We start from the raw sequence: 27499 nt of genomic DNA on the forward strand, positions 1-27499 counted from the left end.
AAAAAAAAATATTTGATTTATGATCAAAATGAGGTCCTGTTCGTAGCTCTTCTTACTACCACATTAATCCTTTCTAAAAGAAAACAACACAAATTGTTAGCAAGACTCTTTGATAACTTATGCAGCAATTGACCATACATTTCAAGCAACCACGATTTTTCACTAGATATTTGGAAGCTATCATCCTAACCACCAGCAAATAATCAACATCAACAATTTAAACATGCAGCATAAAGTTTTCACAAATTAAAAGCCATGACCACTACCGGAAGTTCAAGAACTCAAACAACAATCAGGAACTTGAACACACAATTGGTATTCAATATAGCAAACACAAAATTCCCAAACCAGAAGTCAAGTTGTAACATTACCGTAACTGAAAGTGTAACGTGTTAATAAGAACCCCTAAGGTTCACACACATAAATTCAAAATATACAGATGGCATAAAAGGGAATTGGAACAAAATGGTGTTTTTGAAAAAAACGGTTACCAAATTGCCGAGTTATCGCCAGAGAAAAGTCGGGGTTATTTGGGTGGTCAAAATGTTGCACTCACAATGAAGACTTCAATTTGGTTGGTGTTAGTGACCGAGTTGCTGTTTAAGTTGCATTACGGCGGAGGATGGCGTTTGTGACAATTCGTCACAGGGGTAGAACTTTGAGCATGTCCAATCAACTCATTTTGAGCAATCATAACTGTTACACCAGAGGGACCTACGTTCTTCTGAGCACCAGCATAGATCAAACCAAACTTCAAAACATCATCAGGTTTCAACGACCTTTTCCTGTATTTCGAAAAGCAGCTGAATATTGTCTTCTGTTATGATACTTGGTGGCTGTCAAAAAAAAATCTTTCTCTTCTGCTGCCTTACTTTCAGGACCTATCCATAATTTTTCAAGTTATGTTTCCACATTTACATCCGAAACCTTCTTATCCATTTTCTTATTAACCGGCAAAAGCAATTTCCCAACTCCCGAAGTCAAAGCTTTAGGACCAGAAGCAATATCCAAACTAAAGCAAAGACCAAGCAAATCCTAAAAAACGCTTCCGCCATAAAAACAGATCGAGGACCTTCAAAACTTAACCAAACTCGGAAGAAGAAACAACATTCCAACAGAAGCACCAAGACACATACCAGAAGCTTGAACGCCTGGTCTTTGTACTTTAACAGCAACAAGCAACAACCTTGCATAACTTTTCCTGGACGGATTCCATGTCTGTTCTTTGCTTTCTCGGCGTCAGGGAAATCTCCAATGTGTTTCAGAAGCTTGATCGCTTCCTTAGTCTTTTCGACTCCCTCAGCAGAATCACCGACGACGAGAGGAAACTCCGGGACTGACTCGATCCGGTGGCCACGAGCAAGAACAAGGGAAGGCACTGCGGATGCAACGATGGCTGAGACAACAGCATAACGTTTCTGGTTTACATTGACCTTTCGATGCCATTTGCGCCAGATCTTGGTAGGAGCGAACATGCGACCACCACGACACATGTTACCGAAAGCAGCCTGACTGGCACGGTGAGTACCACCACCAGCGACACGAGGAATACGGGGGACAGCATGACCGGTTCCCCATGACTCGGCGGATGTTTGGAGACCGGCTTTGCGGCTGACGGCGTAAGGAGGCGAGGTTGGTGATGCGAGGTCGGAATGGGTTTCAGATGGGTTTTTGAGGTTGAAGGTGGATCGCGATTTTGAAGGCGGATGGAGGGTGATTTAAGGGTCGAAGATGGTTGACGGCGGAGTAAGGGTTACGGTTTAGGGGTTTTGTGAAGGTGATGTTTGGAAGCGATGATGGAGGTCGCGTAGTGGGTTTAAGGTTGAAGAAGCTGAGGAAAAAAAATGAAGGTGAGATTGTGGAGGGTTTGTGAGCGGAGACGATGAAATGCGGAAGCTTAGGAGAGTGAGAGTTTTGGGGAGAGTGGCGGCTAGGTCTTCTGTCTCCCGAGAAGAGGAACGATTGTTTCACTTTTATTCTTATTTTCTTTTTTTTGTCTTTTTCAGAAAAAGATCTCTCTTCCTGAGAGAGTCCAAAGAGACGTTGAGACTGCCCCTTTATGTCTCCTAAGCATCTATTGCTTTTTTTATTATGTGTTTCTTTAATTTTTTTTGTTGTTTTTTTTTTCTGGTGATGTGTCAAAGGGTTATTGGCTGAGGAGGATAATTGAGGATAGGGATCTATGTGTCTTTCAATTGGGATCACTGATTAACTTGAATTAAAGGCTATGATTGAACCAAAGAAACACAACATTGTTAACCAAATTAAAATGCCTAGAATATCCTTCTAGAATCTTAAATCAATTTAAATCACTTAAATAAAATAAATTTCACATTTTTATATAAACATGATAAAATTAAAATGAGAGCATGATTATACCTATTTAATTTTTTTGATTTTTTTTTTTGACACAATAATGAAAATAAATGGATTTAACCTAAATAAAAATCAGGTGCAAAATCGCTCGAAAAATTAAACTGAATGTGCCAAAATAATCAGTGTAAAATAAACTTATTGGAAAAATACAACGTTTCTTTTAATTTTGAAATAAATTTTGACCGATTAAACAGGCTTGAGCTGATCAAAAATGGCTGAAAAATTAGCTGAAAAATCAATCGAGCAAACCAAATTAAACTACGCGAAACGTAGATTAATAGAACTGATGTCTAGAAGCTTGATTTTAAAAATTTTCGCTCGCTGATTTGACGCACATCCTTCGATTAATTCAATCGGTTTTGTCTGTAAATTTCCAAAAAATTATTTCGACTGATATTTTAGGCATTATGCGGTATGGAATGCATGGCGTGCTATGTAGACATGCAATAGCTATGATTAATGTGTTGAATCAGCGATTCAGGGTCAAAATTGGGGTATGACAGTTGCCCCTATTTAAGTATCTTCAACTAGAGAGTATGAAGCAGGACACTCTTCATATGATCATAGTGGGAGATGGTTAAATACTAAGAAGACCCGGATTTTGATCCTGAATCCCTATGACATGATGTGATATGATATGATATGACATGATATGATATGCATGGATGTATGATTCTTTTTTTTGTAATCTTTTTTATCTGCTAGGGATATGGTGGACCCTTAACAGGAGACGCTACTAGACAGACCAAACTGTGGGGAATGCTGATGGTCCACAGGAAGACAGACAAATGGTAAGGAACAACTTGCTGGGGAAACAGTCCTGCTTGGAGAATCAGGCACACACTGGGGAGTATTCAACGTGAGATTTGATAAACGGCACTTAGAATACAACCAAATAAAGAAAAAGATGCTATGACAGGTTCATATAAGACCTGACAACGCTGGGGAATAATCAAGGAGAAAACTCTTCAGAACAGGTTCATGTATGACCTGACACCGGAATAAGGGTTCAACAACAGGTTCATACATGACCTGAATGGTATTGAACAAACAGAGAAAAAAACTTCAGTATAGGTTCAAGTATGCCCGGACCCCGGAATAAAAAGGTTCAATGACAGGTTCGTACATGACCTGAATAGGATTGAACAAAGAATCTTCAGAGTAGGTTCAAGCATGACCGGACCCCGGAATAAAAAGGTTCAATGACAGGTTCATATAAGACCTGAATAGGATTGAACAAAGAATCTTCAGAGTAGGTTCAAGCATGACCGGACCCCGGAATAAAAAGGTTCAATGACAGGTTCATATAAGACCTGAATAGGATTGAACAAAGAATCTTCAGAGTAGGTTCAAGCATGACCGGACCCCGGAATAAAAAGGTTCAATGACAGGTTCGTACATGACCTGAATAGGATTGAACAAAGAATCTTCAGAGTAGGTTCAAGCATGACCGGACCCCGGAATAAAAAGGTTCAATGACAGGTTCGTACATGACCTGAATAGGATTGAACAAAGAATCTTCAGAGTAGGTTCAAGCATGACCGGACCCCGGAATAAAAAGGTTCAATGACAGGTTCATATAAGACCTGAATAGGATTGAACAAAGAATCTTCAGAGTAGGTTCAAGCATGACCGGACCCCGGAATAAAAAGGTTCAATGACAGGTTCGTACATGACCTGAATAGGATTGAACAAAGAATCTTCAGAGTAGGTTCAAGCATGACCGGACCCCGGAATAAAAAGGTTCAATGACAGGTTCGTACATGACCTGAATAGGATTGAACAAAGAATCTTCAGAGTAGGTTCAAGCATGACCGGACCCCGGAATAAAAAGGTTCAATGACAGGTTCGTACATGACCTGAATAGGATTGAACAAAGAATCTTCAGAGTAGGTTCAAGCATGACCGGACCCCGGAATAAAAAGGTTCAATAACAGGTTCATATAAGACCTGAATAGGATTGAACAAAGAATCTTCAGAGTAGGTTCAAGCATGACCGGACCCCGGAATAAAAAGGTTCAATAACATGTTCATATAAGACCTGAATAGGATTGAACAAAGAATCTTCAGAGTAGGTTCAAGCATGACCGGACCCCGGAATAAAAAGGTTCAATAACAGGTTCATATAAGACCTGAATAGGATTGAACAAAGAATCTTCAGAGTAGGTTCAAGCATGACCGGACCCCGGAATAAAAAGGTTCAATGACAGGTTCATATAAGACCTGAATAGGATTGAACAAAGAATCTTCAGAGTAGGTTCAAGCATGACCGGACCCCGGAATAAAAAGGTTCAATAACAGGTTCATATAAGACCTGAATAGGATTGAACAAAGAATCTTCAGAGTAGGTTCAAGCATGACCGGACCCCGGAATAAAAAGGTTCAATAACAGGTTCATATAAGACCTGAATAGGATTGAACAAAGAATCTTCAGAGTAGGTTCAAGGATGACCTGACCCCGGAATAAAAAGGTTCAATAACAGGTTCATATAAGACCTGAATAGGATTGAACAAAGAATCTTCAGAGTAGGTTCAAGCATGACCGGACCCCGGAATAAAAAGGTTCAATAACAGGTTCATATAAGACCTGAATAGGATTGAACAAAGAATCTTCAGAGTAGGTTCAAGCATGACCGGACCCCGGAATAAAAAGGTTCAATGACAGGTTCGTACATGACCTGAATAGGATTGAACAAAGAATCTTCAGAGTAGGTTCAAGCATGACCGGACCCCCGGAATAAAAAGGTTCAATGACAGGTTCGTACATGACCTGAATAGGATTGAACAAAGAATCTTCAGAGTAGGTTCAAGCATGACCGGACCCCGGAATAAAAAGGTTCAATGACAGGTTCATATAAGACCTGAATAGGATTGAACAAAGAATCTTCAGAGTAGGTTCAAGCATGACCGGACCCCGGAATAAAAAGGTTCAATGACAGGTTCGTACATGACCTGAATAGGATTGAACAAAGAATCTTCAGAGTAGGTTCAAGCATGACCGGACCCCGGAATAAAAAGGTTCAATGACAGGTTCGTACATGACCTGAATAGGATTGAACAAAGAATCTTCAGAGTAGGTTCAAGCATGACCGGACCCCGGAATAAAAAGGTTCAATGACAGGTTCATATAAGACCTGAATAGGATTGAACAAAGAATCTTCAGAGTAGGTTCAAGCATGACCGGACCCCGGAATAAAAAGGTTCAATGACAGGTTCGTACATGACCTGAATAGGATTGAACAAAGAATCTTCAGAGTAGGTTCAAGCATGACCGGACCCCGGAATAAAAAGGTTCAATAACAGGTTCATATAAGACCTGAATAGGATTGAACAAAGAATCTTCAGAGTAGGTTCAAGCATGACCGGACCCCGGAATAAAAAGGTTCAATAACAGGTTCATATAAGACCTGAATAGGATTGAACAAAGAATCTTCAGAGTAGGTTCAAGCATGACCGGACCCCGGAATAAAAAGGTTCAATGACAGGTTCATATAAGACCTGAATAGGATTGAACAAAGAATCTTCAGAGTAGGTTCAAGCATGACCGGACCCCGGAATAAAAAGGTTCAATAACAGGTTCATATAAGACCTGAATAGGATTGAACAAAGAATCTTCAGAGTAGGTTCAAGCATGACCGGACCCCGGAATAAAAAGGTTCAATAACAGGTTCATATAAGACCTGAATAGGATTGAACAAAGAATCTTCAGAGTAGGTTCAAGGATGACCTGACCCCGGAATAACAACAATTGGACTCTGACCGTAAGCAATGGACTACAACCAGCTTTTAACGGATTTTGCCAACAACAATTGGACTTGAAAATGACTGCGAAAACCGGATGTTGGTTTAAGGGCAACAAATACAAACTGGAATCAAAGGTCAAAGGATATAGGATCAACAACAAGACCTGGGTCAATGCAAAATGAGCACGAAGTACATTTCGGCCATGCATGATTTGTATTCTTTTATGCATGATATATGAATGATCATGCTATGAGAATGCTGACACTTGGCAGACTGGGTGTTTGTAAAGGCTTTTTATGGAAGCTCATGATTCCTCAACACCGAGAACTCAACCAAATATTTTATGATAGATGTTGCCAAAGGAGGATTCTTCCCAGTTTGATGGCCACAGCTTAGACCACGGATGCTTTTGTAGGATTAATGAATCGTGCTAGCATAATTTTCGGGCACTCGTCTTAAACTCAATAGTTGTTGACGTATGACAGAATTTGTTTGAGCAGTTTGAAAGCACGAAGAAAGAGGTTCTACCCCTCTGTGGCTCATCTTGCCCCAGTTTGTTGGGACTTTGGAGATGTTCACTTTGAAAGTGAGTTTGGAAACAAATTGCCATGAGACTACCTCGAGATGGCTTGCCCCAAGTGTTTGAAACTTGCAGCGGTCCGAACTTGACTAACCAAATGCTGGAATGGTAGACTCTTGATTGTCTGTCTTTTGGATAGTTGGACTCATTGAGCTCTGAGGTGGCTTGCCCCGGACTAAGTCTTGAAGCAAATTACTCTTGGCTAACTGAACCATGGAGTGATTGGACTTACTGAGCTCTGAGGTGGCTTGCCCCGGTCTAATTCTTGAAGCAGATTACTCTTGCCTTAAGGACACTTAGAGTGATTAGCTCGAATTAACTGATGCTCAAAGTGATTTGCCCTTGACTAGACTTCTTTCACTCCATCAAGTTCCTCAACTGTGTATTGAATTTCTTTGATGCTGAGTGTTGACTCGCAAATAAGATTGTGCATTCAAAAATGGTAATTTTAATGCAGTGTTTATGCAAAAATTTGAAATCAAAATTTATTGATATGAACGGGTGAAATACAGTGAACGAGTCGTTGATCAAGTCATTCACAGTACGCAAGTTGGTGTCATCAAATGATTAACAAAAATCGTTTGGAGTCAGGTTAACACAACCTTGTTGTAGTATGCTTTCAAAATAAACCCTGCCTCAATTAGGTCTTTTAAGGGTTATAACGTGGTCTGGTTCGCGGTTTCTTGAAACAAAAGGATATAAGGCTCAAAATTTATTTTTACCCACCCCTTCTTCTTGATGATCTCCAGTTCCTACGTTCAGTTAATTCAATACACGCATTCGACTTCCAAGAGGGTTCGAAGGTGTGATGAGGATTCAAGACGAATTTTCTTGAAATGGCAGTCACCTTATTATTTTTTTGTTGAGGATTTTGGTGACCTCTTTTGATTGATTTTCTTTAATCCTAATTTTGCCTGGACCGTTTCTTTGAAGCTTTTGGTCCATCGGGATGCCCTAACTTTTGCCCAAGTCATTTTGGTGGCATTTGACTTAGCGAGCTTTTTCAATCTTTTTTTTTTAAGGTATTGACTGCCACATTATTGGTGGATAAGGATCAACCAACACTAATTTTAGCTTTTCTCAACTTCTTCGACATTTCAACATGTGCGCGAAGGATAACATGTGGTTGAACCTAATTGGAGGATGTATATATGGACGATTTTTGAAAGATCGAATGCACGATCAAACTATCTGAACATAACTACCCTGCCCCAGGTTAAGATTAAGGGTTTTAGATCCGAAATAAACACCAACTTCTAGGCTCAAAGTGGTTGTCTAGGGATTAACTCCTTATCACTCCAGTGTTTGGGGATTTGAAACAATGCCTTACATCATCGACAAGGTTTTACTCAAAAGCATACCACAACAATTTCAGGTGTTTCGTTTTCATCATCCTCCCTCCAATCTTTGTTAACACAACAGTTTGATAAACAAAAGTGAATGAGAGGAGTATTTTTGTTTTTTAACATAAATGAAAAACGAGTGAATACGAATGGATCAATTCAAAAGATGCATAAACATTTCATTAATCTTTCCAATTCAAAGAAAACAACAATGCTTAAAAGCAATAACAACCAACATGCAAAGAAACTACAAAAGAAGTGTTGAAACAGCCAACTGATTGCCAACTTTAGGGAATTGATTTCTTCAAACTTGAAGATTGGGATCAACCAGCTTTTTGACATGATGATCTTCAAATTCTTTTCTTTCAATCTCATCGTCGAACGCAACCCTCTTGGATCCACTACTTACTTCTCCTTTTCTTTCATTGGTATGGGTCGTGACATTGGAAATCCAAGACGGTATCTCAATGCTCTTACCAGGAAACAATGATAGCTCATTAGCCACATCCCTGACATCTTCCTTGTGGTACAAAACCTTGAGGGGTTTCAAGGGTCCTTTCCCTTTATCATTACTTGGCCCAGAGATCAGGGTATATGTACTTGAGACTTCCTCCTTGAGTGTTGGTGACCTTATGTCAATCAATCTTTGCAGCTTGAGCTTAAAACTCATACATTCCTCGATGGAGTGCCCCATTGTTCCAGTATGGTATTCACACTTGATCTTCGGGTGATCTTCTTCAAAGACTAAGCTCTTCTTATTAATCAGTCCTCGTACCAAATATTTTAACGCACAGCAAGAATCTAGGTCATGTCCCAATGCCCCTTTATGGAATTCACACGTTGCATTTGGATTGTACCATGGTAGGTATGGTGACACAGGCGTGAGAGCTCGAGGTGTCACCAAAGCATTTTGGATCAGTTGCGGGTAGAGCTTGCTATATGGCACCGGAATCGAGTCATTGTGATCCTTGTTCCTCTTGCTCTGATTCTGATTTTTATTCTGAGCCTGGCTTTGGTGACTTTGAGGAGGAATAGCCAGAGGATGTTGCTGATGACGTCTTGAGGGAGGTCCATATACTGGTAAATGAGGAGTTGCCACATAGAATTTCCCTTGACTTGGTGACACCAGATGGATGCGGAGTAGTAGCTCTCTTTGTTGCAGCAGTGTATATTGGGTGACCCTCTTTTCTCAACAAGACTTGCAGGGTTTCTAAGACCCATCTCATTTGGCTCTTCAAAAGATTAAGTTCCTCCTTCAATACTTCTTGACTCTTCCTTAGCTCGTCCATCATATCTTGAGACATGGTTCTTTATTCTAAACGCGTGTCGAGAATCACTTTGCTTCACGGACAAAAGATGGATGAGTTTTTTTTTGGTATTTTGTCTGGAAAATGACATGCATTACGATGCGATGCAAATGCAATGGAATGCGAATGAATGCAATGCAAGCCATGCATATTTGTTTTTTTCATACATGGGTTCAAAAGTCTGAGGTACTGACGAATCCGATTGTTTTCCAAGAATAGGTTCTCACCAGGTATGGTCTAAGGTTTTTTCTTGAAAAAGTTCCTAGAGTCATGGATCCATTAGACTGTTTGCTACCTGCGGCAACTTACTTGTCGGGCATCAACTCCATCTAAAGAATCTACTCTAAGTGAGGTTCTCGCATCGATCTAACGAGAAATACATCTCGCAGACCCACACTACGCAACCATCTTTCCTAATGGGGTAAAGAACTAAGGTTCTACAAATGGTTCCCAGAGTCATGGATCCTAAAGAAAATATCGAAGCTTACGGCAACTTACTTGCCGAGCGACAACATCCTCTCAAGAATCTACTCTAAGTGAGGTTCTCGTACCGACCCAACGAGAAATACATCTCGCGGACCCGCACTACTCAACCTCGTCCTATCTTATGTTTTTACTCGAGACTCGGGTAAAAAGTCTTTCCCACATGGTTTGCAATCAGAGTACCCAAGTACCAACAATCACAATAGAACCAATATACAACATATATCAATATAACAATAAAGATATTAAAAGCAATAAATAAGGGAAAAGCCATAAAATTAAACAAACAAAGGCACACAAACGTCCTAACTAGGCTTGACTCACTTAGGGATTGGGTGTTTTCCCCAGCAGAGTCGCCATCTGTCGCACCTCGAAAAAATGGGGATACGACTACAAAGCGAAGCGCGATCGCACGCTCGCAATGATGGACTGAACAGAGTCGCCACCGAACTTTATTTATTCCTAAAAAGGAAAGGGGAAATATCGATAAAACCCAAGAAACAAAACGACAATGATTATGGTCGTCGCAACCAAATCAGGGTTCGGGAGTCGATTACGCAAGGGGAAGGTATTAGCACCCCTCACGTCCGTTGTACTCAACGGGAACCATTAGGTCAGTTGTGTGCATTAATGTTAGTTTGAAATGATAGGCTTTTCAAGTTATTAGGTGGGAATGAAAGAATAGAAGATAGGAGGAATGTTTTTGGATTTTTGACGAAGGACTAAACCTAAGTTTTTTATTAGTGGGCCTGACAAGATTTACAAATCCTGCTCCTACGTATCTCAAAAGAGAAATCAAGGCTTACGTAGTTCTGGGTAGAAAAATGTTTGTTTGTTGGTCGATTTTAGCGAAAGCTATATTGTATTAATCGACATAAACATTGTTTTACCCAAAACAGATGAGGAGTGGACGCACACCACACATCGAACGGATTTATAAATCTACATTCGGAAAAGCGTCATTTATCTCTACTCAACAATCGTGGCCGAAACATTGTTTTATATCACTTAAGACAATATATCTTTCATTTATGAAAAAAGGGTTTTTGATTAATCGCACGGCGGCGAGAAAGAGTTTGATTGGTTGGATGTATTTTGAGTGATGGCGAGAACTTGGATGAGCGAGATATACATCTCGAATCCTAGTATTAGGAGTGCACGGCATACGCCATGTTCCACTTCCATCTTTATTGAAAAAGTATTAAGTTAGGAATTAGGTATTTTGAAGTTTGAAAGACGAGTACTTGTGACCTACAAGCTCTTACAGCTTGGGTCTAATACTCGGGACTACGTCTGGACATTCCACCCAGGCAGTCTGTTTCTTTCCAATATTGCTAAGAAAATGATTCGAATATTTATGAAGGTTTTGGAGGGAAGACGAATATTTATGGCTTGCAAGCTCTTACAGCTTGAGCCTAATATTCGGGATTACGACTGGATATTCCCTCCAGGTAATCTTTTTCTTCCAACTTTATTAAGAAGAGGTTTTGAAATATTGGACTGTTAAAGAGAAGACGAATATTTATGGCTTGCAAGCTCTTACAGCTTGAGCCTAATATTCGGGATTACGACTGGACATTCCATCCAGGTAATCTTTTTCTTCCAACTTTATTAAGGAAAAGATTTGAATATTAGAGAGAAGACGAATATTAACGGCTTGCAAGCTCTTACAGCTTGTGCCTAATATTCGGGATTACGACTGGACATTCCATCCAGGTAACCTTTTTCTTCCAACTTTTATTTAGAAAATGATTTTTGAATATTAGAGTGTGGAAGTGAAGACGAATATTTATGGCTTGCAAGCTCTTACAGCTTGAGCCTAATATTCGGGATTACGACTGGACATTCCATCCAGGTAATCTTTTTCTTCACGCTTTGTTTAGAAAATAATTTGAATATTAGAGTGTTAAAGAGAAGACGAATATTTATGGCTTACAAGCTCTTACAGCTTGAGCCTAATATTCGGGATTACGACTGGACATTCCATCCAGGTAACCTTTTTCTTCGTGTTTTAGAAAAGATTTTGAATATTGGATTTGGTTTAAGAGAGGTCAATTGATACCTGATCAAAGTTTAATAAATTGAGACAAGATTTAAATTGAAATTGGAATGGTTTAAAATGAATTGAATTTAGACGTGATTTAAATTGAAATTGAAATGGTTTTAAAATGAATTGAATTTTTTAAAATAAATTAAAATTGAAAAAAATAATTTAATTTGTGATAAGTATTTTTTAAAATGAATTGAATTGAAAAAAATAAATTTAATTTTTGATAAGTATTTTTTAAATGAGTTGAATTAAAAAAAATAATTTAATTTTTGATAAGTATTTTTTTTAAATGAATTGAAAAAAAAAATAAAAAAAAAATAAATAAATAAATAAATTTTTGATAAGTATTTTTAAAATGAATTGAATTTACAAATAAAAAAAAAATATTTGATTTATGATCAAAATGAGGTCCTGTTCGTAGCTCTTCTTACTACCACATTAATCCTTTCTAAAAGAAAACAACACAAATTGTTAGCAAGACTCTTTGATAACTTATGCAGCAATTGACCATACATTTCAAGCAACCACGATTTTTCACTAGATATTTGGAAGCTATCATCCTAACCACCAGCAAATAATCAACATCAACAATTTAAACATGCAGCATAAAGTTTTCACAAATTAAAAGCCATGACCACTACCGGAAGTTCAAGAACTCAAACAACAATCAGGAACTTGAACACACAATTGGTATTCAATATAGCAAACACAAAATTCCCAAACCAGAAGTCAAGTTGTAACATTACCGTAACTGAAAGTGTAACGTGTTAATAAGAACCCCTAAGGTTCACACACATAAATTCAAAATATACAGATGGCATAAAAGGGAATTGGAACAAAATGGTGTTTTTGAAAAAAACGGTTACCAAATTGCCGAGTTATCGCCAGAGAAAAGTCGGGGTTATTTGGGTGGTCAAAATGTTGCACTCACAATGAAGACTTCAATTTGGTTGGTGTTAGTGACCGAGTTGCTGTTTAAGTTGCATTACGGCGGAGGATGGCGTTTGTGACAATTCGTCACAGGGGTAGAACTTTGAGCATGTCCAATCAACTCATTTTGAGCAATCATAACTGTTACACCAGAGGGACCTACGTTCTTCTGAGCACCAGCATAGATCAAACCAAACTTCAAAACATCATCAGGTTTCAACGACCTTTTCCTGTATTTCGAAAAGCAGCTGAATATTGTCTTCTGTTATGATACTTGGTGGCTGTCAAAAAAAAATCTTTCTCTTCTGCTGCCTTACTTTCAGGACCTATCCATAATTTTTCAAGTTATGTTTCCACATTTACATCCGAAACCTTCTTATCCATTTTCTTATTAACCGGCAAAAGCAATTTCCCAACTCCCGAAGTCAAAGCTTTAGGACCAGAAGCAATATCCAAACTAAAGCAAAGACCAAGCAAATCCTAAAAAACGCTTCCGCCATAAAAACAGATCGAGGACCTTCAAAACTTAACCAAACTCGGAAGAAACAACATTCCAACAGAAGCACCAAGACACATACCAGAAGCTTGAACGCCTGGTCTTTGTACTTTAACAGCAACAAGCAACAACCTTGCATAACTTTTCCTGGACGGATTCCATGTCTGTTCTTTGCTTTCTCGGCGTCAGGGAAATCTCCAATGTGTTTCAGAAGCTTGATCGCTTCCTTAGTCTTTTCGACTCCCTCAGCAGAATCACCGACGACGAGAGGAAACTCCGGGACTGACTCGATCCGGTGGCCACGAGCAAGAACAAGGGAAGGCACTGCGGATGCAACGATGGCTGAGACAACAGCATAACGTTTCTGGTTTACATTGACCTTTCGATGCCATTTGCGCCAGATCTTGGTAGGAGCGAACATGCGACCACCACGACACATGTTACCGAAAGCAGCCTGACTGGCACGGTGAGTACCACCACCAGCGACACGAGGAATACGGGGGACAGCATGACCGGTTCCCCATGACTCGGCGGATGTTTGGAGACCGGCTTTGCGGCTGACGGCGTAAGGAGGCGAGGTTGGTGATGCGAGGTCGGAATGGGTTTCAGATGGGTTTTTGAGGTTGAAGGTGGATCGCGATTTTGAAGGCGGATGGAGGGTGATTTAAGGGTCGAAGATGGTTGACGGCGGAGTAAGGGTTACGGTTTAGGGGTTTTGTGAAGGTGATGTTTGGAAGCGATGATGGAGGTCGCGTAGTGGGTTTAAGGTTGAAGAAGCTGAGGAAAAAAAATGAAGGTGAGATTGTGGAGGGTTTGTGAGCGGAGACGATGAAATGCGGAAGCTTAGGAGAGTGAGAGTTTTGGGGAGAGTGGCGGCTAGGTCTTCTGTCTCCCGAGAAGAGGAACGATTGTTTCACTTTTATTCTTATTTTCTTTTTTTTGTCTTTTTCAGAAAAAGATCTCTCTTCCTGAGAGAGTCCAAAGAGACGTTGAGACTGCCCCTTTATGTCTCCTAAGCATCTATTGCTTTTTTTATTATGTGTTTCTTTAATTTTTTTTGTTGTTTTTTTTTCTGGTGATGTGTCAAAGGGTTATTGGCTGAGGAGGATAATTGAGGATAGGGATCTATGTGTCTTTCAATTGGGATCACTGATTAACTTGAATTAAAGGCTATGATTGAACCAAAGAAACACAACATTGTTAACCAAATTAAAATGCCTAGAATATCCTTCTAGAATCTTAAATCAATTTAAATCACTTAAATAAAATAAATTTCACATTTTTATATAAACATGATAAAATTAAAATGAGAGCATGATTATACCTATTTAATTTTTTTGATTTTTTTTTTTGACACAATAATGAAAATAAATGGATTTAACCTAAATAAAAATCAGGTGCAAAATCGCTCGAAAAATTAAACTGAATGTGCCAAAATAATCAGTGTAAAATAAACTTATTGGAAAAATACAACGTTTCTTTTAATTTTGAAATAAATTTTGACCGATTAAACAGGCTTGAGCTGATCAAAAATGGCTGAAAAATTAGCTGAAAAATCAATCGAGCAAACCAAATTAAACTACGCGAAACGTAGATTAATAGAACTGATGTCTAGAAGCTTGATTTTAAAAATTTTCGCTCGCTGATTTGACGCACATCCTTCGATTAATTCAATCGGTTTTGTCTGTAAATTTCCAAAAAATTATTTCGACTGATATTTTAGGCATTATGCGGTATGGAATGCATGGCGTGCTATGTAGACATGCAATAGCTATGATTAATGTGTTGAATCAGCGATTCAGGGTCAAAATTGGGGTATGACAGCTACCTTAGAGAGTTCCGAGTAAAGAAACCCTGAAGGCCGCTCCTCCGCTCCTCCGCTCCGAAGCTACCGCCGCCCAATTCCATCCGATACCAAGAGTGGTCAGTCCCTTCAACATCGCAGCTCGGTTGCAAACAGGTTTGCGTATCTCTAATGTTTTATGCTTTTAATCGATAATCTCCACATACATAAAGCATCATGATTAAATTTTCGGATATGTAATTTGATTTCACATGCGAATTTAAATATGCTTGAATATCCTGAATGTTTGTCCATGCTATTCCTGTAATTCAATGCCACAAAGTTCAGGGTTCCGGAGACCATGCTGCTATCAAATTCAAAACCAGCAGCCGCTCGCTAGCACATCGCTAAGCGAGCTTGTAGCGAGCACTCGCTAAGCCTTCGCTAGGCGAAGCAGGAGCGAACGAGACAGTGGTTGTTTTGTTTCTTTTCTGTTCTGCCTTATGTTTGTCTAATCAAGCTTCATTATAATTCTGCTCTATTTGGCCTGACTTTATGACTGTTGTGTTTATTTTGTGGTGCAATTTTCAATTGTACTTTATCTCGATGCTCTAACCCGTGTGCTGAATTGTGAAAAGGCTTACATATTCCCGAGGAAACGGCCGGCTAGGTATCCCACCTTATTTGTGGGATACCCTTATGGAGATGGATTCTGAATTACTTAATTTTAATGTGGAGATACATCCTAAATTATCTAGCTGATTTTAATGTATTGATTTCATCGACTTTAATGTGGACCTAACTACCTAATCAATTACGACTATATAATTAATTGTAAAACTTTGTCTTTAAATAAGTGATCTTGGACCTCTCTTTGTTACCCCACGATTACGGTATTATGGTCATGTCCCGCGAATATGGGGATACACTTAGCAAAGGCCTTTCGGTTAAATCATCATAGTCCCTCGAATGTTGCCTTTGTCCCTCGATGACCCTTCGGTGTAGCCTACGGTTAAATGATGATAGTCCCTTCGAATGCTAAGGTATCCTCACAACTGTTGCCTTCAATGACCAATCGATGACCCTACGATGACCCTTTCACATCCAAAGGATAAAACTACTTACTTCTCAATAGTAAGGACAGTTTTACCCTCATAAGGATAGGAAATGCCCGGAAAGACCTCGGATAGGTATAACCCTTAATTGCTCATTCATAACCTAAAATACTTTTCACACCTCACACATTTCCAAACATCTTTTTAGAAAATCACCACCTGACATACATCCGCACTAGGATCATTGCCGAGTTATATTTTTCTGAACAACTTTCAAAACTAAACGAGATAACCACTTTGTATACATTCATACAAGAATCATTACAAAGTTAAATTCTCCTTTTCAAAACACTTTCTACACATTTTTCAAACACTTTTTTTTAAACGAGAAAAAGACATAAATGATTGAGCAATTAAGAGCCCATGGATAACCATGGATGCAAAGGGTGCTAACACCTTCCCTTTGTATAATGTACCTCCCGAACCTAAGAATCTAAATTAAGGTCTTTCCTGTTCTTTTCCTCCTTTCCTTATGGGATAAAAGAAAAGTCGGTGGCGACTCTTGCTAACCGCGACATTGCGATTAAAAAACACACTAAAGTCAGTTCACCGTGTGACAATATAATAACAACAAGGATGTCATTTAACATACAAGTACATCATTAACAATAAATCACATTTACACAATATCAAGAGACATATATAAGAATAAACTCTACTCCTATACATGTGGTACCATCACCAGATTTAGAGTTAATTTACTAAAATCCTAAAACACCGAACAAAATTCCTAAACACCAGACTGAATTCCTAACCTAACTCCGAGATATATGATGCATGATGCTTCAAACAAATGCAGTTTTCAATCAGAACCTCCAAAAATCCAAAATTTAACACTGTCGATTAAGGCTAATACATGTTCTTACGAACCTAAATGTTGGTGTAAGCCCTAGAGGCCAATACTTTTGGTACTTGTATCGAATTATTTATTAATAATAAAAGGATTTTTCTTTATTATGTTTGTTTAATAAAGTCCCAAGAATAGCTAGTCCATTCAATGTATCAAGTGTGACTTAATCATGAGATCCCATTAAACATAAGGACGATATTCTTAAAGTATTTGTAGTCAAGCTTTATTGTGAAGTGGGATAACATTAAAGCATTAAGACTATTATGTATATAGATTGATGATCACAGCTCATGGATCATGGATAAGAAGTTATCAAGTCTTAAACATAGGTATGAATATTATGAGTAATATTTATACTGGATTGACCTGCTATGAGAATACTACATAGAATGTTATGCAAACTGACATAAGTTATTCTCATGGTGATAGTGGTATGTACCATCCTTCGACCTGAAACTACTATGGACCCTAGATGTAGAGTCGAGTGTTTTATTGTTGATCAAACATTGTTTGTAAATGGATGACCATAAAGACAGTTGATGGGTACTTCGTGAAGCATGCTGAGGGATATGAGAGACCTAGATGGAATTTTCCCATCCTGCATAACAAGATAAATGTCTAAGGGCTCAATATTAAACCAGACAAGGATGACACGGTCTATGCCTATAAATAGAACCCTTGTGCAGAAGCATTTCACTTGATGAAATTTCGTTTCTCTCTCTCTCTCTCTCTCTCTCTCTCTCTCTCTCACACACACACACACACACACACACACACACACACACACACACACACTCACACTTAAAGCCTTCATTCGTAACAGCTAGCACTGAGACTGAAGAAATCCCTTCGTGTGGACTGAGTAGAGGTGTTGTCACCATTCAACGCTCGTGATCACTCCTTAGATCTGCATCAAAGATTTCAATATTCACAAGAGGTAACGATTTCTATCACTGATCATGCTCATTCGTAAGGATCACTAAAGGAAAAAATAATAATTTCTTCTGCGTTTTGGATCGTAATTTTCCTTCACTAATAACATCGTCAATTAGGCTAAAACACCAACTCTTTCAAACCTAAATATAATCAATATTGGTTCTTATCGAACCTCATGGTATTAACATAATCATTCTTAGTACACCTTTATATCACATCAACATCAAATTTGTGTCATAACTTGAACAACTTAACTCATATACATATTATCAAGATATTTGACTAAAGTCCTAAATATTGACAACTTGATTCACATAACCCTTTATCAAGAAAATAAATCATATCTTACAACATTCACAACTTTGGTTACACATGTATTCATCGAAACACTAGAGTTACGTCTCAAATATTATGTCACTTACACAATTAACCTTTTCCACATCATTCACACATTTAAAACCTCATGAGACATTACGATAAGATATCTCTATTTGCTAGCTTTCCAAAGCTTCAAATCGCGCCTCAATCAGAGTCACGAAACTCAAGTTATGTGATTTCCAATTCTGTATTTTCTTACATAGTCGGTGGTAACTGGTTAACACCAATATGTGACGGGTTACATGCAGGAAAAAAACCATATCATTTTTGTCACGGGTATCTAGTTAGCAACTGCTTGTAACTGTTTACCATTGCATCCAAAGTCCAAATTTACTTGTTTTTCATAGGAATTTCACTCCAAAATCCAATTTCTTCAACCTAATCCTATCCCAATTCAATTTTTAACATATACTATTATAGGTAAACACCTTATATACCATTGGTTCAACATCTATTTCTTCAATTACCATTATGATCAATCACCAACATCATGATATCATCAATTAACACTAACATCATATCATCAATATAACTTTAACACAACCTCAACATATAAGAATGACAAAAATTTACAATATCAATTATGACATAAGATTAAAATACAAGCATCACACATACTTCTCCCAAACATGGAACATTTTGCTTAAAATCTTAGAATCTCATATTTATCATTAGTCAACTTAAACCTAACAAGGGTTAAGGGAAACCCCATTATCCCATTGCAAAAATACCGATTATAGAATAATCTTCCCCTTATCTCAATTATGCAAAAATTTCTTAAGTTCTTGGTGATGGGAGAACCTTCTCCTTGCACATATTGCTCCAGGATTTTCCCCTTTGTCATTCTTTCCCCTTATTATAATAATTAATCCTGATTTATTTTTAATTCTATTTAATTTCCTTAATTTTTCAGTTTTTTCATTCCACTAACCTATGACCTCCAACTTCCCCTTATTCTATTAATTTTCCTATTATCCTTAATTTCTTAGATAATTCTAACTCTTCATATTCTGATTATTTTTAATAATTTTCTTACTAACAAATTCAACATCTATATTTTATTTTTTAAAATAATAACACAATAATAGCAACTCATTAAACACACAAAAAATCGAATTTAAGGAATAAAATCTAAATAAAAATTTAAAGGTGTTACAGTCAGCTCCCAAGCAAGTCACCATCAAGTTCAATGCATCAGATTTGGTGATTATGGAGTGATTTAATAATCTCCTTCTAATCGGAAGATGTAGCAGGGATGACACATCATCTAGTGTGATAGACATCTCATCAATAAGAAGATGAAAATATGACGCATTTGAGTTCTATCTCTCTATAAAATCTTATAGCATACCATGGTTAATAATAGTATAATCACTCATTCATAAATGTTGCAGTTCAGATAGTCCAAATGTGAGAAGTGGAAGCTCTTGGAATGCATAAACTTGAGTATTGATTGTTAAAGCTCTTGAATTAGGCGCAATGTAGTAGAAAGTTTGAGAAATATTAAAAATGGTGGATTTGGGGTTCTCACACACACCTATTTTTCGGTTTGGAATAAGCTCGGTTGAAATGAGTAAAGAGGAAGGTCTGACGCGTTAATATGACTCAAAACTCGTCCCGAGGTACACTTCCGTATTTTTCATGGAGATGCATCTCCGTACTAATTTATATCAAAATAAGGGTGATTCATTTACAAAGTGCTTTGGTGTGGACTTTTGCTGCGTTCAGAAGTACATCTTCATATTTGAGGGACATTTTCAATTTTTTAATAGGATGCGTGAGCACTGCTAAAGTTTTGTTTGGATTAATTAAATCAAAGGAATAAGATGGAATGTAATATTATTCCATTATTTATATCATTTAAAATCAGATTAAAATGAAGTGATATGAATTTTATTTCATTCCATCACTTCCCAACGTACTAATCATAGCCTAAAGGAAGTGTTATTAGTCAATCCCAACAAATGGATCCAAAGCGGAAAAGCCCGTAAAAAAGAGGCCCAATTTCAAGACCCACGACATCTCTCTCTGCAAATCCTCTTTCACAGAAATGTTCTATTTCGGATTCGGAACAGAAAACCAACGATTTTCAGCTTCCTCAAAACGGTAACTAATTACCTCTTTTTCTTTAATGGAAATCTTTTCCTGCAAGAATTTCTAATATAAATCAATAAACTAAAATCTGGATTTATTTATTCATATATTTTTTTAATCATGACGTGAATTATGATGGAATGTGCAAAAATTACGTGTTGATTTGCGCATTAATTGTTGCAAATGGTTGTTTTCGTATCTTATTTCGATAACAGATTGATCTATTTCTGTTTCAGATAGGATCCGATTTCGGATTTTGTTTTATTCATGGAAAGGTTCCTTTTCAGCTGTTGAGGGAGCCTCTAAGGTATGATTTTTAGTTTTTTACCTTGTAATTGTAATTGAAATTTCTGTATTGATTTATACTCTTTGTGTTTGATGTAATTATTGCCCTTAATTTTGGTGAATTTTTAGATTTTTTGATGATATAGTGAAAATGAATGAACCATGATCATTGTTTTGTTATATTTTGTTTGATTTCATGGTTTTTTTGATTTATTTTTCTAAAAAAATGTAATTTTTTTATTTATTTTGGGAATTTAATGGGGGTACTTTTTGTGGAATTTCCTAGGTGACTTCTAGTTGAGAGTTGGAGATGGCCAGTGGGAGTAAGGTAGATGTGCAAACTTTGGATTTGACGAATAGGACTATTGAAGACACCTTGCAGAGTGAGCTGGAAAGGATACTGCAAGACCAGCGTAGTCAACAGTTTATTAATCGGGATCGAGGTTTCGATATTTATAGGAGTGGAAGTGCGCCTCCAACGGTCGAGGGGTCGTTAAGTGCTTTTGGTAGTTTGAGAAACTTTGATTACGGAGCTAATAATGGTGGGAGGAGTAATAATACTAATAATAATAATAATAATAATAATAATAATAATAATGGAATTTTGACTGAAGATGAGATTCGATCACATCCAGCGTATCTTTCGTATTATTACTCACATGAGAGTATCAATCCTAGATTGCCGCCACCGTTGTTGTCGAAAGAAGATTGGCGTGTTGCACAAAGGTTTCAAGTTGGTGGGTCTTCTTCAACTGAGGGATTTGGGGATTGGAGGAAGAATGCAACCCCGAATGGTGATAGCTCGTCGCTTTTTTCAATGCAACCAGAATTTTCAGTAAAACAGGCCGAAAATGATTTGATGGAGTTGAGGAAAGCCAGTGGACGGAATCTCTCTAGGCAGAGTTCGCCTCAGATGCTTGATAGGCATATGGATGGTATAAGAATGCCGGGAACTGGTTTAGGTGTGAGGAGGACATGTTATTCAGACATTCTTCAGGTAATGCATTTATTCTGATTGCTCCTGTTGTGGTATTGATTTTTCATCTGTGTACTTTGATTTCCAATAAGTTGAAAAGTGATTCTTCATTTTCATAGTGCAAACAAATTGACAGAGCATTGCCTATTAATTTCTTGTCATGTTCTATCATTGGCATTTTATTACACTTATTTCTGAAGTTAACGCTTTAGCAGGATGGATTTGATCAACCTGCTATGTCTAGCAATATGTCACGTCCAGCAAGTCACAATGCATTTGGTGATATCAGGGATTCAACTGGCATTGTTGATCGCGAGTCCTTGGAGGGGTTGCGTTCATCAGCCTCTACCCCTGGTTTGATCGGACTTCAGAACCACAGTGTAAATTCTCACAGTTTTTCATCTGCTGTGGGTTCTTCTCTGTCAAGGTCGACGACCCCTGAATCACACGTTATTGGGAGACCTATTAGATCTGGACTTCCTCATGTGGGTAGCGAAGTTTTCTCTGCTGAGAAAAGTGGTATTGGCTTGGGTAACCATAATGGTCACTCTAACAATATGAACGATCTTGCTGATATGGTGTCCTCTTTATCAGCGTTAAACTTATCAGGTGCTAGACGTGCAGAACAAGATAGTCTTTTGAAATCTAAGATGCAGATGGAAGTTAATAATCATGCTAATGTTCTGTTGAGCACACCCAACAATGCTAATTTGCCCAAACATAATGGTCTTGCAACAGAGCTGAATACATTTAGTTTGAATGAGCGAGTCAATCTACTGAAAAAAACTGCTTCTTTTGCTAGTCTCCGTTCAAATGTGCATTCTACTGGAAACATAACAAGTTTGGCAAATATGGACTTCGCTGGCCAAGTTCCTGGTGCATATCCTGCAAACACAAAAGTGAATAATGTGTACAATAATCATCTTGATACAGGTCTCTGTGTGTGTATGCGTGCGCGAGTGTGTGTTTTAAATGTGTTTTGTGTTTTTGAGTGAAATTAATTTAACGTCAGTGAAGGTTAGCATTATTAATTGGATCTAACTGTTCATTTATTTGATTCTAGCTCTGAGGGGTCGGAGAGATGGACAAAATTTAGATGCATTGGGAAATCAAGTGGGTTCTGAATTCAATTCTGCAACTGTGGACCTACTGGACCCACGCATCATCCAATGCCTGCAGCAAAGTTCTGATTACTCCATGCATGGAATGAGTAGTTCTGGTGATCCTTTTCAAATGAGAAATTTCTCTGATGCTTCACATGGAGATATAGAGGGACTTCGGAAAGCATATCTTGAAACACTTATTACTCAACAAAAGCAACTGTGTGAACTCCCACTTCTGAGCAAATCTGGTCTTCTTAATCATGGGTTATTTGGGAGTCAACCATATGGTCTTGGAATGCCACATTCAGGAAAGCAGATGGCCAATTCCTCACTTCCTTCTTTTGGATCTGGAAATCCACTATTTGAGAATGAACGTATCTCACACATGAATTCTATGATGAGAAGTCCTATGGGAGGTTCTGGCAGCTCATGGCATGCTGATATTGGAAATAACATGGAGGCTAGGTTTGCTTCATCCTTGTTGGATGAATTCAAGAACAACAAAGCCAAACCTTTTGAACTTTCAGATATCACTGATCATGCTGTACAGTTCAGGTATGATTTTGCACCCTGTTGTTTCTAGTGGCATGGCTCTGGAAGTCTGATTTGATAATTTGTACTATAATGCAGTACTGATCAGTATGGTAGCCGCTTTATTCAGCAGAAATTAGAAACAGCATCAGTAGAAGAGAAGAACAAGATATTTCCTGAGATAATTCCTCATGCTCGTGCCTTGATGACTGATGTCTTTGGCAATTATGTCATACAGAAAGTATATTTAGCCTTTTTTACTATATGCTGAGAGTAGTGTTATCAGTATGCTCTATTATTTGGTTAGTTAGAGTTTCACATTTGGCATTTGCTATATTACAGTTTTTTGAGCACGGTACTAATAGTCAAAGAAAGGAATTGGCCAACCAACTTACAGGTCATGTTTTACCTCTTAGTCTGCAAATGTATGGTTGCAGAGTGATTCAGAAGGTGCATTTCAAGCTTTATATTCATACATAATTCCCTATTCGCCAACTCATGCCTAACTCTTAAAATCTTCAATTTTTATATAAGATGGTTTGTTTGTCCTTGTCAAATCTCAGTGCCTTTTTTTATGGGTAAAGGTGACTTCTTTTGTATATCAAACATGATTATTTTGGTCAGATCTTTTTATTTATTTATTATTATTATTTATTTTAATACTGATGCATGCTTGATTAAATACTAAGTAAATAACGGAATATGGGAATATTCTATGTATTGCCTTTGCAGTACTGAAGTTTGTTTTCATATCATAGTGGTATCCATCAAACTTATAAGGTTTAATCATCCTTAGATCAGTAGACATTAGGATTTAATGGATTTAGTTCCTATTTGATTTGTGTTAATATTGGTAAGTGGTAGAATGAATGCAATATTTCAACTCTTTTCATAAATTTATTGACAGGCCTTGGAGGTGGTTGATGTTGATCAGCAGAGCCAAATGGTGTCAGAGCTCAGTGGCGCAATAATGAAATGCGTACGTGACCAAAACGGAAACCATGTTATTCAAAAGTGCATAGAGTGTGTCCCTCAAGATAGAATTCAGTTTATCATCTCATCTTTTTATGGGCAAGTTGTTGCACTTTCTACTCATCCTTATGGGTGCAGAGTTATTCAGGTTAGACCACTAGACATGTTAATCACCTTCTATTGGCACAGTATGAGCTTAAATTTGTTTAGCATTGTATTTGACAATTAACAGTTCACATGGATCCTAACAGAGGGTTCTAGAACATTGTGATGATCTAAATACTCAAGAAATTATCATGGATGAAATTATGCAATCTGTCTGCACCTTAGCACAGGATCAATATGGAAATTATGTTATTCAGGTATGTAACAATTTCATGAGTTTATTTTACAAGGTATGTACATTAGCAACTCAATTCATGTTTATGCTTTGACAATTGTTCACTTATATTTTTGCACTTATAATGTGTTGTGTAGTTTCATCAATTTGGTTCTCTTGACCTTGGACCATTTTAGAAAATATCCAGTTCATGTTTATCTTTTGACAAACGTCATTTTCTACTTAGGTCTTAGTCTTAGATTCTTAGCCACTTTAGGATCATCCTTTGTAAGAATGAAAGACTGGTGGAGTCTGGAGCAGTAGTCTTCTAAAAGAACTGTTTGGACATATGCTACCTCCCTTATTTGCTAGTAAATATCATTTTAGATCTAATGCGCATAGTCTATACTCTGTTCACGTGGCTTTTCTTTTTGATCATTTTATGTTGCAACGTCCCATACCTTGGCCATGTTCGTATTTCTCAAAACTATATGAATAGACACTGAAATAAGCTACCTTTTTTTTAATCAGATAACAATTTTTTAAAACTAAAATCTAGTACCGGGGATGCTCAAGGTCACACTGTCTTTACAATATATCGTTTTCAACTTAATACATTTAATTGAATAAAATTCATTCATTAACCAATGAAAAAGAAATGAGATGAAACACAGGCCCTAAGTGGTATGATTCTAATGATTAGACATTTCTTTCGATTATACATTCCGCCACTCGCAGCTATTATTCCGATTTCATATTTTAAGTCTAAGTTAATATATAGAGGTTTCATTATCGAGTGACATATCAGTAGTACTATGGTCATCCGCGTGGTTGACATGTTGATACCTTTGTGATAATTTGGTTAAGGTTTCATCTTGTTGTCTTGACTTTGTAGCTGCTGTCATCAACATATTGGATTTAGATAATTAATATTGCTTGCTTTTCGTCATGTTAGTTATTACTTGTACTATTTTTTTTTTGCTAACCCGGTTGCTACTGCTATACCATACTTCTTTTTTGTAGCACATCCTCGAACATGGTAAACCACATGAACGGACTATTGTTATCAGCAAGCTTGCGGGACAAATTGTTAAGATGAGCCAGCAAAAATTTGCTTCTAATGTCATCGAGAAGTGCTTGGCTTTCGGCTCTCCTGACGAACGTCAAATTTTGGTGAATGAAATGCTCGGCACCTCTGATGAGAATGAGCCCTTACAGGTATGACCTCCTTTTCATATCTTTTTTTATTCAATATTTCATTTTTCTGTGGCTAGAGATTATCTGTTATTCAAATATTTTCATGTCAATATATTATCAGCCGAAGACATTAGTTTGTAACTAGAACTATTGTGCAGTCATTGTTCAAGAACCCAATCATCCGTGTTTAGTTTCCCTTCCCAATTTTTTTGATAAATGAAATTAATAGGTGTATTAAATTAACATAAACAAGGAAATTTTAGCACTCCTATATACTCTAAATACTCATATATGCCAATATGTACTTGTTAGAGGCTAAATGAATGATATTCAACATACAATATGCAGGCGATGATGAAAGACCCGTTTGGAAATTATGTTGTGCAAAAGGTTCTGGAGACTTGTGATGATCAAAGTCTTGAGCTGATTCTTTCTCGCATCAAGGTTCACTTGAATGCCCTAAAGAGATATACTTACGGCAAACACATAGTTTCTCGTGTGGAGAAATTGATAACCACCGGAGGTAATGAATGCAAACTCTTTTCATATATAAATTTCCATTTATTACATTTCAAATTGTTTAGATTATTTACAAATCCTTCATCATTGCAGAAAGGCGCATAGGATTGTTGGCCTAATTTCTCACATTATCAAACATCGTAACCGAAAGTCTCGAGTACAAGAAGAGTCCAATTTCTAATCATCACATTACTTTTGTACAGTCAAAGTAGATGTTAATATCACAAATTTCCTCTGCAAGCGATAGTTATGTAAAGCATTGGAGATAAACACGGTCGGTCAGCCGGGTGACTGGAATAACTACTTTTTCATTTTGCTTGGTTTTATTACTACCACAAGAAAATCTCTGTAGTGAGAGAGTTAAACTTAGGATGTCAAGATTAGAGAGTCACGACAATGTGTATTTATTGTGTATGTATGAGGTCCATTGTCTGTAAAGGAAATAATGGCAAATAAGTAGTTGCAGTAACTAGAGTCACAAGATCAGACTCTAAACTCTCATTTCATATATGTAAATAATATGCTCCAACTTTCTTGAGTGCACATCTATTGCATTTTGTGTTTATTACTAATTCTCTATTCCAGAGATTAATACTAACATTTTTTGTCATCACACTGTGTATCAGAACTTGATAAGTTTATGTGAAATAACTTGTTTTAAAGAGCTGAAATTATAAACTAGTAAAAATTTAAGAGTTGAATTTAGTGTTTTTGACATCATTGGTTTCTCTATTTTATTATGAAGGTCTTATTTGCAATGTTACTTAGTCTTTAATTATTTGTCACTTTAAAATACTAATATAATATTAACTACTCTTTTCAAATAAGTTTTATTTAATGAAGTTTAAAATAATCATGTAAGTATATAATTTTTTTTTTGTTTTATGAAAAAATATAATTTTTGTTTTTAGGTTTTGTAAATATAATATTTTTTGTTTTTGATTTTTAGTTTTGTTGTGGTTCTGCAAAAAAAAATTACATTAAAATTATTCATTATAATATATTGTTTATATTATAAATGTTAGTTGACTAAAATTAAATGTTCTATGCCTTGTAAGTATTAATTTCAATATTAAAAAATTTCATAAAATATAATAAGGACTAAAGGGATATATTTACAAAGATAAAAAAT

At 37.1% G+C, this 27499-nt stretch overlaps 1 protein-coding gene across 2 annotated transcripts; it reads left to right on the forward strand.

The window, feature by feature from the left end:
• The first annotated feature begins 20322 nt into the window (after positions 1–20322).
• Positions 20323–26910, forward strand: LOC127098493 (pumilio homolog 4). 2 transcript variants are annotated; one of them, XM_051037099.1, is made up of 12 exons: positions 20323–20477; positions 20702–20772; positions 21037–21747; positions 21939–22659; positions 22790–23384; positions 23460–23601; positions 23703–23810; positions 24268–24480; positions 24584–24694; positions 25675–25869; positions 26197–26371; positions 26461–26910. In XM_051037099.1, the coding sequence occupies exons 3-12, from the start codon at positions 21061–21063 to the stop codon at positions 26484–26486; spliced, it is 2973 nt and encodes a 990-aa protein (XP_050893056.1). In that variant the 5' UTR covers positions 20323–20477; positions 20702–20772; positions 21037–21060; the 3' UTR covers positions 26487–26910. The 2 variants fall into 2 exon arrangements, with proteins under 2 accessions (XP_050893056.1, XP_050893057.1); XM_051037100.1 differs by having other exon boundaries at positions 20325–20477; positions 21942–22659.
• The last annotated feature ends 589 nt before the right edge of the window (positions 26911–27499 follow it).

The sequence above is a fragment of the Lathyrus oleraceus genome, chromosome 6 (assembly GCF_024323335.1).
Source record: "Lathyrus oleraceus cultivar Zhongwan6 chromosome 6, CAAS_Psat_ZW6_1.0, whole genome shotgun sequence".
Taxonomy (NCBI): Eukaryota; Viridiplantae; Streptophyta; class Magnoliopsida; order Fabales; family Fabaceae; genus Lathyrus; species Lathyrus oleraceus.

Coding starts and splice junctions, on each gene's coding strand:
- LOC127098493 (XM_051037099.1), top strand. CDS start 21,061: ATGGCCAGTGGGAGTAAGGTAGATGTGCAAACTTTGGATTTGACGAAT. Junction 23,602..23,702: donor GCAATTATGTCATACAGAAA/GTATATTTAGCC, acceptor GCTATATTACAG/TTTTTTGAGCACGGTACTAA. Junction 24,481..24,583: donor ATGGGTGCAGAGTTATTCAG/GTTAGACCACTA, acceptor GGATCCTAACAG/AGGGTTCTAGAACATTGTGA.